The sequence below is a fragment of the Lactuca virosa genome, chromosome 8 (assembly GCF_052849685.1).
Source record: "Lactuca virosa cultivar CGN04683 chromosome 8, Lactuca_virosa_CGN04683_v6, whole genome shotgun sequence".
NCBI lineage: Eukaryota > Viridiplantae > Streptophyta > Magnoliopsida > Asterales > Asteraceae > Lactuca > Lactuca virosa.
Genome location: NC_136433.1, coordinates 69,024,849 through 69,038,545, shown reverse-complemented (window position 1 = coordinate 69,038,545; position 13,697 = coordinate 69,024,849). Strand labels below are relative to the sequence as shown.

General features: G+C 32.5%; 1 protein-coding gene across 1 annotated transcript; it reads right to left on the bottom strand.

The window, feature by feature from the left end:
- Positions 1–1,136: 1,136 nt before the first annotated feature.
- Positions 1,137–4,909, bottom strand: LOC145133662 (nicotinamide adenine dinucleotide transporter 1, chloroplastic-like). Its single transcript, XM_079068598.1, has 9 exons — positions 4,418–4,909; positions 3,880–3,969; positions 3,584–3,690; positions 2,725–2,773; positions 2,506–2,618; positions 2,250–2,344; positions 2,074–2,162; positions 1,866–1,960; positions 1,137–1,775 (listed from the first exon to the last, which is right to left on the bottom strand). The coding sequence occupies exons 1-9, from the start codon at positions 4,482–4,484 to the stop codon at positions 1,392–1,394; spliced, it is 1,089 nt and encodes a 362-aa protein (XP_078924724.1). The 5' UTR covers positions 4,485–4,909; the 3' UTR covers positions 1,137–1,391.
- Positions 4,910–13,697: the final 8,788 nt, after the last annotated feature.

The following is a 13,697-nucleotide window of genomic DNA, read 5'->3' as shown; positions in this document are numbered from 1 at the left end:
AAGGAAAGTATACATTAATGAAACTGATATCCATTTATTATGACATTTATTACAATTATTACATATCAATATTACGTGAAATTTAATAAAATAAAAAAAAAATGCCATGTACAAAAAAAAAATTAAATAACTAGAAAATGACATTTGACAAAATGAATAAGAGTATGACATATAACAAAAAAGATACTACCTTGGTCCCAAATTAATTGTCCACATTTAACTTTTTAAATATTTATTCTTCAACTTTGACTTTAAATATTTTTCTTTTTGATAGATAATATTTGATGCAAAATATATGAATGGATTGTATTTTAAATGTCTTTTCATTATTATAAGTTTCATCAAGTAATATATAATACAAATAAAAATATTTAAGATCAAAATTGAAGAAAAAAAAACTTCAAAAGTCAAAAATAGACAATTAATTTGGGACAAATGGAGTATTTATTTATCAGAGTAGATTTTAGTTAATAAGCATATATAACCCACCTATCTATCCCACCCTTGAATTCTCTCCGTGAAAATCATCAGACCAACATAGCCGCCAACCACAACTACTATCTTCGTCTTTAGCAAGCCACCAATGTTATAGCTCATAAAGGAGCAATTGATAGTGTGATGAACGGATTTAGGAGGGGGGTGAACCATGACAGCAAAGAGCAAGAAAAACACAACTCCTCCCTTCCCTTCACCCTCTTATCTCTAACATCGAAGAATGAGAAGGTGCAACAGTTTAATGATGGTGAGATGAGAAGGAAAGGTGGAGAAAGGTTCGGTAGTTGTGGTGGCAAATGGTAGCAGAGAAGGAAAGCGGCCGTTGAATATGTGATCAAAGATGGAGACGCAAAAGGTCAATAGCGATGGTTGGAGAAGAAAGAGAGGTGATTGAAGAATGAGTGGCGACAAAGTTTTAGTGATGGTGTCCGTTGATGGAGGTAGTCGTCGGAGATGTAGGCGATTGTCAAAATGTTGTCTAGGTGAGAGGAATGAGATTATTTTGTACACATTTAGACTCTTTAGTTTATTAATCCAACCCAAGAGTTTTTTTTTCAATTATAATCATGTCTAGGTCTTTTAATTAACGTCCCCTTCTATAAGATTTACAAAAATAATTATAAATATAAATTCGACAAACATTTTTCCAAAATAGAAACTACTAAATCCAGAATAATTACGCTGTATGAGCTTGTACACCATGCTACAACGTTTGTACAAATACCCTTTAACCACTTCACTTCTCCTCTGAAAACATACCCCAAAAAACTAAACTAAACTCCAAAAATCCAAAATACGATTCCTTTATTTAAAGAAAAACAAAAATATAACAAACAAAATGGTGTCGCCTACAATTATTCATCATCATCATCAAATTTCATCCATCAAAAATTGAGTCACTCCATAGGATCCTGATTCCCCAAAGGTATAAAAGTTCTTGGGCTATGATGATTATTCGATCTCAGTTTTGATATCTCTAAATCATTCGCATCATTTCCTGCAACTTTTTGAGGGGGTTTCATCTTTCCATCGCCTGGTTTTGAAGGGGTTTTAGTTTTATGAGGGGGAAGAACATGTTGCAAGAATCGATTAATCATTTCATAACTTGTAAATGTAATCACAGCTGATGGAGTTGTTCTTAACAGATTTGTAGCACATCCCCTATAAAACCCAGCCACACCATCTTTTCGGAAAACTTTCTTCACACAATCAACAACACCCGCGTAATGATTTTCCGTATTCCGAACCTGCCCTTGCTCTTGTAGTCTTGATCGAATCACCTACGAGACCCATAATTGTAATTTTAACAACCACAATATAGGGACAATTTAGTCATTTCGAGATTAATGAGATAAGTGAAGTGGAGTCACCTCATGTGGGTAGGTCATTAAAGAGGCGAGTACTTTAGACATCGATGAGGCGATTGCGAGTTTCCCAGGGCTAAGTTCGTTAGTAGTTGTATGATCTGACAACTTGAAAAAACACAAGATCAGAATTACTTAAAGAACATGTACAACTTTTAATGCATGATGTACACAACTCATAAAGCTATAATGAGAGAGATAAAGTCTTAATTACCCCTATCTGCCAAGTACAATTTTATCTTTTCATAGGCTGGAAACTGTATAGCGACATGACTTATGCCAGCAAGAGAAGGTAGAAGTCCACTGTAACAAATAATAAACACAAATTAGTTTTAAAAAAAAAAATGGTGGAATTTTATTTTTTAATGAAAGTACAACTTCGAAGCATACCTGTACAACCCTCTAAAGCCTTCCTCATGAACGATTCGCCTCAAGGCTGAAGATATGCTTGTATAAGGAACTACACCCACTCTCATCCCTTGTGTCTAAATCATAATACAGAAAGAACGACTTAATACACAAGTAACAGAACTGCAATTTTTTTTTACTGATAATAGCAATGTACTTAATTTTTTTATTTATAATAAAAGTATGATGTTATTAATTTAACATGGTTTATAAAAATAAAAATAAAAAAGAAAAATACTTGGAGTCGTGTCTTTACGACCCACAATGGATTTGTGGTGATTGCAGTGGCGGCTCCAGCACCAGAAGCGGCTATCATGTTTGCCCCGAAAGTAAGGTGGCCCATGCCGTCTCCTTTAAAAATATGATTTGAAAATTAAATATAAAATAGAAAAGAATAAAATAAAAGATTTTTTATTTATTTAATGAAATATAGAAGATATTTTGTATAGTAACCAACCATGTGAATCGAGAAGCTCTTTGAGTTGCCCATATACGGCGAAATAGACCTATATGAATAAAAAAAAAATATGTCAAGATATAATGAAAAATAAACAAATTACAAAGTTACAAAATAATTATACAATTTGTTTTAAGGTCCACTAATTGTTGAAATGTAAGTGTATCACTAATACATCCGGATTTAAAATCCATTTTCTGCACATTTTAAATGTACATTTTTATAATATTCTTTATCCGTAAAAAAGCACAATATATTTTTAATTATAGAAAAAAGAAGCATTATATTTTTTCTAATTTGCATTGTCAAACAAATTACAATTTTTTTTAAAAAATTCTAAACCTAAGTCATTTACATCTATTAATTCCTAACTAAACTTCATAGCTTTGATTATAATCAATACGTTTTATTTATTTAAAAATTTGACAAATAGATCAATAACTATAAAATATTTTCCATGTCAATTTATAAATGTTGAAATTTTTGGAAAAATGAAAATACTTTCTAAAGACAAAATAGATTTTTTTTTTTTGGATTTAGTAATTTAGATTACATGAAATCTTTTTTAAATTTAAAATATTATAATCGTTATGGATTAGTCTTCTTAATAAGTGTTATTAACATATACTATTTAACACACATTTACCAAACTTTAAATACATACACAATGTACCAAAATTTCAAACCAATTAAACAATTCTAAAACAAAAGGAAAGAACTTTATACTAAAACTCACAATAAAGGAACAAAACATCACAGTAATTACACAATTCTAAAACTTGATTACTACTTTTTCATATATAAAATTATAAAAACATAATAAAAAAGGTGATTTTGGTTAAGTAATAGTAATACTCACAGCCCAATTTGGAAGTAACGCAGCCAATGTTGGAGAAAGTCCCCTATATAATCCCCTCAATCCTTCATTTCTTATAATGTTTTGGAAGCTTGTCACAATAACACTCCCTAATATCAATTACAAAAAGAAGAAATATCTTTTCATTATAATTGAATGACTTATGAAGAATACAAGAAGCAATTCAATACAAAATTTGTAACTTAAATGGGGGAAACAAGAACGCAATATATTACGAGTTTAATAAAGTATAAACAATATGTAAACAAAATTATTAAAAGAGTTGAAATTGAAATTACCTTTATTTCTAGGCACATCAGGGAGGCCATAAACTTGCAGTCTTGTCTTGATCACATCTAATGGACTCATGAGAGTGGCAGCTATAGCACCTGTATTATAAAAATATATGATGTAACCATTATACCTAACACACCATGATATTTAAAGCAATTAATGGAAGAAAAATCTTTTTCACATGTAAATTTCATTCCAAAATTACTGAAAAGCGAATTCTATTACTAAATTTATCAAATGCAATGACATGGAGGAAGAACAGCGGTTTGTAAAGATTGCGACATGGGAAAATGACATTTGTAGAGTTTTTGATGAATACTTTCTAAATTTTAAAACCCTTTTCGATTGGATTTAAAGATGACAGGTGTATATAGATGGATTGGATTCAACAATGCTGAAATTGAAGTTCTAAATTTTGTTTCCTTGTTGGGTATAGTAAATGAAGGTGTGAAACCAAGCAATTACAAAACCCTAGATTTTTTTCACACGAAAAATTCAAATTGGGAATTGAACATTTAGATCTCAAATTGAAAGAATCTATACCTGCAGAGGCACCGGAAACGGCATCGTAGATGATATCCTTACCGTTCCGTGGCTCCCCGACCGTCATACTCCAACAAGGAAGATCAAAATGAAGTTTCTTCTAAAACCCACAAGAACAAACTTGATTTCACTTGGGTTTTTTCGAAAACCACGAACACCCAACTGGAATTGAATCCAAATCTGGAACAAAACCCAGTATTTATATGAGTTCGATCTTGCGGAAGAGTAAAAGGAACATTAACGGGGACGTATTTGACACTTTTTGTTGAAGAAGAAGAGGCGAACGAGGACTCTTGTTGCCGTGTTTGGAGGGATCTTGATGCAAGGAATTAGTAAAAATTGATGCGTAATGTCATTACTCTCACTTTCTTTCCATCTCGAATTGGAAAGTGGCGACTTTTATTTTGTCCAAACGCATCAAATTGCGTTTGTAAGCCTCCTGAAAAAACTATAACCTAAAATTGCTTATACCCTTTTGGGGTTATTTAATACTTGTTCTACCACATCTGAATTTGTATGGTCGAGTTCTGTCCTTTCAAACAAAGATTGATATGAAAGATGTTACTTGAAATTAAGTATTTCGTTTTTAGTGATAAAAACAAGATATTTGTTGAAAAAAAAAATCTTTACCATGTATCAACATTTTCTTTATGATACTCATAAAAAGTATCACGTTTGTTTTGGTCATTTTATTAAATGACTATTACTATTATTTTCAAAAGAAAAAATAACATGATTAGTTGCGGAAAAGAAAATGAATTTAATTTTAACAATACAAAAACCTTGAAGTTAATAAAAAGGGGGGAACAAATTCATTTCGAAGTTGTTCTTTCTCATACGAAACCAACCAAAGAAGGTGTGTATAAGTGTATTAGTGTTCTTATTCTATGCACCATTTTTTCTGAAAAGATGAGTTGTGAGTTCATGCAAAGTAAAGAGGAACCTATTGAGCTTGAGAGTTATGCACGACATTGTGAAGGGTGATTGTCGCAATGGGGAAAGATAGAGAGGTGTTTGTATTATCCTAAAGCGGAAAGAGGGCCGACCCAAACTGAGTTTGCGGGTTTATCACTTATGCACGACTTTTTTGGGCTGGGGCGAGAGAAAAAATAAGGCCCGTCAAAAATATAATTTTCACAAAAATCTATTAATCTATGAAAAATACTTCTAATAGTTTTATATGCAAAATCACTAGTATCATTATTACAACAAGCTAAAATCCAGTTAAAAATACATGCAAATGAAAAACTACATAACAAAATTGTTATTTATTACTTATTCACAAGCTATGAAATAATACAAACAAATACAATAGAAAGTGCACTCTTTGTAGAGTTGCAATTGTGTTAAATTGGTTGTCCATTTGCCTAATTTAGACATTAACGAAGCCATTTCACAATTCATAATAGTATATTTTCACTTATGTGATGAGTTATTTGACAATTCGGTCATTACAAATAAGACCAATTCTAGATAAACATTAAAACCAAATTACATTTTCAATTAAAAAACAATTTATAACCCAACACGAATTAGGTTTCCATTCACATTAAAGATAAAGTTAATCAAATGTTTAGATTTTGTAATCCTAAATAAAGGCATATTCTAATTCCAAAATAATAAAATTCCAAAACTCAAATTGAGTCCGATTATAAAATTTAAATTTCTTCCCGTTACAATCATCGGGATGATCAACCCTTAGAAAAAAAACCACTCATATTTTTGGGATGGACAATACGAGTTAGGTTCCAAAATGAAGCCGATAAGTGAAGATTTTGCAAATGATTCAACCCTTAGAAACAAAAGTCATTCATTTCTTTTTGTTGGGACTTTAAGGATGGATATCCTTCAAAGAGGTGGGTTGTTGCTTCCATAGAGTGTTAAGAAAACAATCTAATTTCCCATTTTATATCATTTCCCTCTTTTAATCGCTCCCATATTATTTTTCAATTTTTAACTTCCGAGTTCTTGTGCGAGGCATTTTTTTCTTCAATTATTGATCTTTGTGTTGAAAATCCAATTCTGCAAAGTGGAAAAATCTAGGTCATACAATACAATATATGATGTTTTAGTGTCCATGAAACTATTTTCTAAATGAATAAAATTGATCAGATGATACCGGTATGTAACATATACTAAATTTTTTAGATCACATGAGAGATGGGCCTAGGTGGTCTTCCATTTTGCCTACTATCTTGGTCGGGCTTGAACGGAAAATTATAACACCATAGACGGGGATAAACCAAAACTTAACCAAACATTATATTGCATGTGAAAATTAGATTGCAAGTTTAAAACAATAACATAAACTCAAAGCTTCACGAAGCTTAATTAAATTGTTGTTGAGCTGACCTTCAAAATATCTTATACGCTTTTGGGAGCATTGACAAATGTGGTTATCTAGTAGAGAAAGAATTCGTGGGAGAAGGCTAAGTCATTTGTGAGTTGTTTTAGTCTACTTCTTCGTTATTAATCTGTCTATTCTAATAAAGCAAACATAAATAAGCAACATGTCCCCTTTCTATACACCTTTGTCACGTGACATCCTTTCATACACCTTTTTTGATCTTATTCCCGCCTGTACGACCTTAAGTTACTAGAATTTTTCCCTTTTTAAGTTGTAACCTATTTCCTAATTTTTTGGAATTATTATCAGTTGCATTGAATTATTATTATTATAGGTAACTGTTAACTGTGACTTGAGCATTTGGAGCAATTGAGTTCAATGGAGCACTTAGAACTCAATGGATCACTTGGGGTTCATGGAGCCTGCTACAAAGGAACGAATCATCTGATAAGGGAATGAATCATCTAACAAAGGAACGGATCAAGTGCCAAAGGAACGGATCATCTAAAAAGGGGTTTGGAGCAACATGGAGCAACATGGTCCAACATGTTACACCGTGAGGATAGAAGTTGAGCCATCATGAAGGATGTTGCGCCATGAGAATTGATCTTGCGCCATTCTAAAGATGTTGGGCCAAGTGAAGATGTTGGGCCAACATGGAGAAGTTACGTCATCAAGGAGAAGTCGCTCCACCTCTTGGGAGATGTTGTGCTATCAGGAAGGATGTTGCGTCATCCTTGTTTTTGGATGGGCCAACATCGTTCATGTTGCACCGTCTTGGTTCCTTGATGAGCCATGATATCTTTGATGAGCCATGTATGTTATGAAGTCCTCTATGATGCTCGGAAGTTGGTGATACTTAAGTAATACACCATGTTGTGTCACCATGATGGATATTGGACCATTAGTGTTCATGATGCGACACCTGTGCATCATGATACTCCACTATGGTACAAGGTGCCCCATAATGTGCGTTGTTGATACTCATGAGTTGTATGTCATGGATGAATGTTATAGAAGATGTTTTATGACAGATTATGATTGGTTGATACCATTCATGACCCTATGGGCTAATGGGCTTGGCTCATTAGGATTTTAGGTCTGATCCCTCAAGTATAAATAGGGATGCATGCTAAGTCATGTGTATCTTGAATTTTAGAGTGTTAGGCGAATCTCTGTGAAAATCGTACTTGTAACCTCTGTTTGAGAACTATGAAATAAAGAATACTCCCCTCCTGCCTGTGGATGTAGGTCACATTGGATGAACCATGTAAATACTGTGTCCTGTGTGCTTTTAGTTTTGCTTGTTATCCGATTTACTTCCTAACAGTAACAACTCTATTAATTCAATGTATTCCACTAGAAGTTAATCTTTTCCAATGCTGAAATCAATCGATTCATATATGAAACTGCATTCCCTGATATTCCTATCCTCTCAAAAAGGTGTATGCTTCTATTAACATGACTCAATTTTGAAATCCCTAATTCTCGGATTCGTTAATTCTCGGCTCCCCAAATATCACATATTTATATATTTAGGGATTTGATATTTATTTGAAGAAGCAATTGAACATGCATAGTTTTAGGGAAGAAGCGGGACCGAACTAAAGACGATTAAGAAGCTTTTGTTTTATGTTTTTTTATTCCTGAAGACCGTAAATTGCTCATATTTGTTTATTTAGGACGATTCTCATTTTTTAGAGCATCCAAGTAAGATGTAATTTCAACTGTTTACTCTTCCTACTCAGATACACATCTTCTATTGATTATCCTCATCGACTTTTGTGGATGTGATTGTTATTTTCAACTAACAAACACCGTAAGGTTTCTATCTAATGTAGTAATGTTGCAACTACTAATATGTAATCAATCATCCCTCAAATGTTATGATACCACTTAATCTACTCAATTTTATAGGTTAGATATCCTCTCTATCTCTAGCACAACCATCACTGTTAAATTGGAAGTCCTCATGGAATTCGCTAAAGTGGAGAGCTTAATCATCTACTCCTTATCAGTTTTTCAACATATTTCACATGTGGTCTTCATCTTGATGTTATCGAGCTTTGTAACCCTAAAATGACTATTGAGGTGCATCTTACATATGTATGTGCTTATTTTAGTCAACTATTTCGTTAATTTGTTTAGTCCTCTATTTGTTATGATGGGCATTTTATTTTTTAGATAATACTAAAATCGACTCCTTCATTTCAGATCCTCAACCGTACGGGTAATAGTTTTATTTTTTTCCCATGTTGTTAAAATTTTGAACTCAAACTGAAAGTGATGCTTGATTAGTAGCTTTTCTCTAGCTATACACAACATGCTTCATACGATTTTATAATAACCTCAAACATAGCTTTCAATGGATTACAAATACAGGAATAAAAAAGCTAATTGTCATCATCTTGAAGAGTACATCGGGGCTTAGTCAATTACAAGTTAGTATACCTTTTGATTTCAATGTCATCTTCTTCCTCTACACTGTTCATCTATGTACATTGCTTATTGATTTTATAAATTATACACTGCTTGAGAAGTTCCAACAAATAATCTTGCATATTCTTCATCGATTTTATAATTTTTTAAGTTTGTTTATATGTGCATATTATTTGAGATATGTGATTACGTGTCTATACTTTTCCCCTGCCAAGTGTTTTCTAAAATTCTTCAGTAATAAGTCCTCTTTAGCCCATGCATGTACCAAGATAGAACATCAACTGAATATATATATATATATATATATATATATATATATATATATATATATATATATATATATATATATATATATATATATATACATAAAAAGAAGGAAATGAACGTTTACAATATATAGTTTACATGTACTTCATGGTCTAAACTCCATTCTCATTCCAATTTTGAAAACATTCCTTGCCACACTGTCACGACTAAGGATTTCTTGCAATCTCGGCCCAAACCAGTGAACAAGGTGATTAAACATTTACAATTTATACTCATTTTTTATGTTTCTGGAAGTTTATGTGTGTTTCTAATAATCTGAATGTTGATGTATATATGTTTCTTAATGTTTACTTAAGGTATGTCTTTATGAAATTCTAAAGTTTTTGTCTGTTTCTTATAGTCTGATGTGTATATATATATATATATATATATATATATATATATATATATATATATATCTAAAATTTTCTGACATTTTTTTGCCTCTAACTCTCGACCTTTCTATGAAATTTAGTAGTTTTGTAACAAGATGTTATTGTGGAGTATGCGCTATTTAAGGTTCGTCTATGTTCCTAACATTTAATCCTTATGTAGGATCATTTTGATGTAGCTTTCATACACTAAAATATGTTTTTATTAGCACTCTTTGGTGTTAGATTACATATGCCACATTAATGATTAATTTTGGTTGCAGATGATTATATTTTCTAGAGGAAATTTTGCCTTGACAAATACAAAGGAAACGTTGTGAATGGTTTAGAAGTCACTGTATAGCTAAAGTGATGTACTGAAAAAAAAACGATTATGATTTTAAATATGAATTGCGCCAAATAGCATTTTTACTTTCATTGTAATGTCATTCATATCGTTCAACTTTCATTTTAATGTCCACTGTAGCCCAACTAACTTACGTGTTTTAATTTAAAATGCCCATTATGTTATTTTTTTCCTAAGGGTATGAATTCATGTTTTTAGGGTTTAAAAGGTCCCTTTGAGAAAAATGAGCGGGTCACCCGGTGAACCTTTCCTAATCAGTAGGTATAATATGATACTTCAGTTAATAAGATGTCACCTTATCTATTAAGATGACACGTCCCATTCATCAATTAAGATCTCTCTCTCTCTCTCTCTCTGTGTGTGTGTATGTGTGTGTGTGTGTATCTCTCTTCCCCACACTGTCAGAAAGCCCTAGTCCCGCGTTTCCTTCCACCGGTGACTACCTCTACCATTCCATTTACCCTGTTTTTCCAACACCGTGACCAATCCACCATCTGTTGAAAATAGGTGTCCAATGTCATAACTAATTGGTGTAACTTTGGGAATAATAGCAAATTCCTTTTTTTGGGTTGCCCTCAAGAGCAAGAATAGCTAGAAATAGTTTTAGGAGATTGAAAAAATAGTTTATTAATTTATTATATGATTAATAAGTTAATTAGTAACTAGTTGAAATTAATTAGAATTAATTTGGAATTAATTTAGGATTAATTGGAATTAATCTGGAGGTACAAGGATTGAATGTTAATTGTTTAATAGTTGAACAAAGGGAACATTCTGGAACCCCACATGTTATGGAAGATTTTGGGACTCCTTGGAGGGTTCCATAATTGATCCAGGTAATAGATAAGATAATGATTTGAATATGGATTAGATCCTAATATTTAATAGATTCAAATCAAGGTTATCTTGTTACCACCACAACTATATATAGGGACCTGGGGGTTCTCATAATTTTGTCCCTCCTTTCCCTCCCGAAAGGCTGAGAATTTCAATTCTCCCTCTCCTTTTTATCTCTCTCCTTAGTTTCTAGGGTTCTTGGTTTTTGGGTGTGAAACATTAGAGGTACTCTACTTTGGGTACTACTCTTTCAAGAAAGCAACAAGAGATCAATGAACCAAGCATCAAGATACAAATCGATTTTTTCTAAGGTTATTATTCTAATCCCTATCCTTTATAGCCTGTTGAGTCAGTTTTAATAGTACGTTGCTATAATAGTAAGACTTAGATCTTAGGGTGCATGTACACTTAAGATAATTTATGAATGTTTATGTTGCCATATCTAGTGTATAGTTACATAGAAATCCCAACAGTGATATCAAAGCCTTAGGTTTTTGTTATATACACAAGATTTAAAACTAAAAAATTTTCGCAAAAGAAACTGGTTGTCGCAGGACACAACGCGCCCTGTCGAGTTTTTGTGAAATCAAAGTTTTTGCAATATTTTCAAATTACGGATTTATCTTTAGTTTTAATTGTTATCTTAATCTTTTAAAATCTGAATAATAGAAATAGAAAGATAAATACGCCTATTTGATTTGAAGATATAGATAATGATTTAATAAATTAATTAATTAAAAGTTAGTTAAAGATAATCGGATTAAATCATATAATTTTAATAGTTTAAAATTCACCCCTCATAAATTATAAAACTGTATAATAGAACCCCAATATATATATATATATATATATATATATATATATATATGTGTGTGTGTGTGTGTGTGTGTGTGTGATACCTTACTATATGTAACATAAAATTACAACATGTTCCATCACATGTTTAATTAATGATCGTTAGTCGATTCAAGACTAGGTCTCATTCATGAAACCATGCTATAAGGAAACGACCTATAAAATGACTGTTGAATGAGTGAAGTTTTCACTCACTAATTCTTTATGTGGTGGATTATCGTTAGCCAAAATGGTTCGATAGGACGATGTCTCGTAACAAGTATAACAAATATAAGTACTAAAAACAAAATTCATGTTCTTAGTTATTTTAGGAAATTGTGAATAGTTGGTAATCTATAATTAATGCACGTTATTAGTTATGAGTCTATTTATGGAGCGTGCGTGGATAACCAACACATAAATCTGAGACGTAAAAGGAAAAATCACATGGACTTATACTTGTGACTTATTGATGGCATATCAATTTGAGATCCATGGGATAATCAATGGTCATATGTTCTTGCATGGTTGATTCACCATCATATTTGTGAGACCTCGGCATCCTAGGCACAAATATAGGTTGTGCAAATCCGAGATTAACATACCATTGAATAGCTTCAATAAATTTAAATGATCTAGGAGTTTCATAGTGATTGAAATTGGTAAAGTGAATTACATACCTAAAATAAATTTGTTGAATGATTACAATATCCCTCTTCATAAAACGAATTGAAAATATGGATCCTAGCCTTAAAATAAATTGGGTAATTATTTAAAGGATTAAATCAACTAATTAAACACTTTCTTTCTTTCTCTTTCTCTTTCTCTCTCTCTCTCTCTCTCTCTCTCTCTCGCTCGCTCGCTCTTTTTTTTTCTCTTTCTCTTTCTCTTTTATAGATGTCGGGTCGAAATGGACTTCTTCTTCCTCCTCCTCTACCCACCAACTCAAACTTCTTACTTATGTTTGTTCTCCAAAGAGAAAAGCTCACTGGCAGGGCCAACTACCTCGACGTATGAGAAATCTAAGGATCACATTGAGGTGCGGCAATCGTGAGTACGTAATCGATGATCCAATTCCCGAAACCAATGAGCACTCAACCGATAAAGAAAAATCCCTCCATGCCAAACACGCCGATGACTCGAATAAGGTCACTTGCATTATGATAGCCATCAGATATCCAAAAGACATTCGAAAACATTTGGGCTTATGAGATAAACTTGAAATTAGCGAAAATGTTTCAACAAAGGGCAAGACAAGAGCGATTCAAATTTGTCAAGTACCTTATGTAATGCAAACTCAAAGAAGGTGGTTATGTGTGTGCTCAAGTTCAATTAATGAAGAGTTACATTGACAGACTCGAGAACCTCGATGTTGTCTTTGAAGAGAACCTAGCAGTGGATCTCATGCTTGGGTATCTTCCAAGTTCATATGATAATTTCATCATGAGTTATCACTTGAACATTATAGACAAGCCATTGATGGATCTCTACATTCTCCTCTAAACAGCTGAAGCAAGCATAAATAAATTTGTGCCAACTAATCAAGTGTTTTCCATCCAAAGTGGTGGTGGACATAACAAAAATGTTCTAATCCCAAGTGGAAAGAAAAATCGGTGGCTTCGCATTCCCAAAGTGGGAATAAGGGTATGGATCATACCCACTTGTGAGTGATCCTAAAGATGCATTATGCTTTTACTGTGGTGTCAAGGGGCATTGGAAACGAAGCTTTCCCAAGTACTTGAAAAATCTCAAGGATGGCAAGGTTCAAGCGACCGGGTC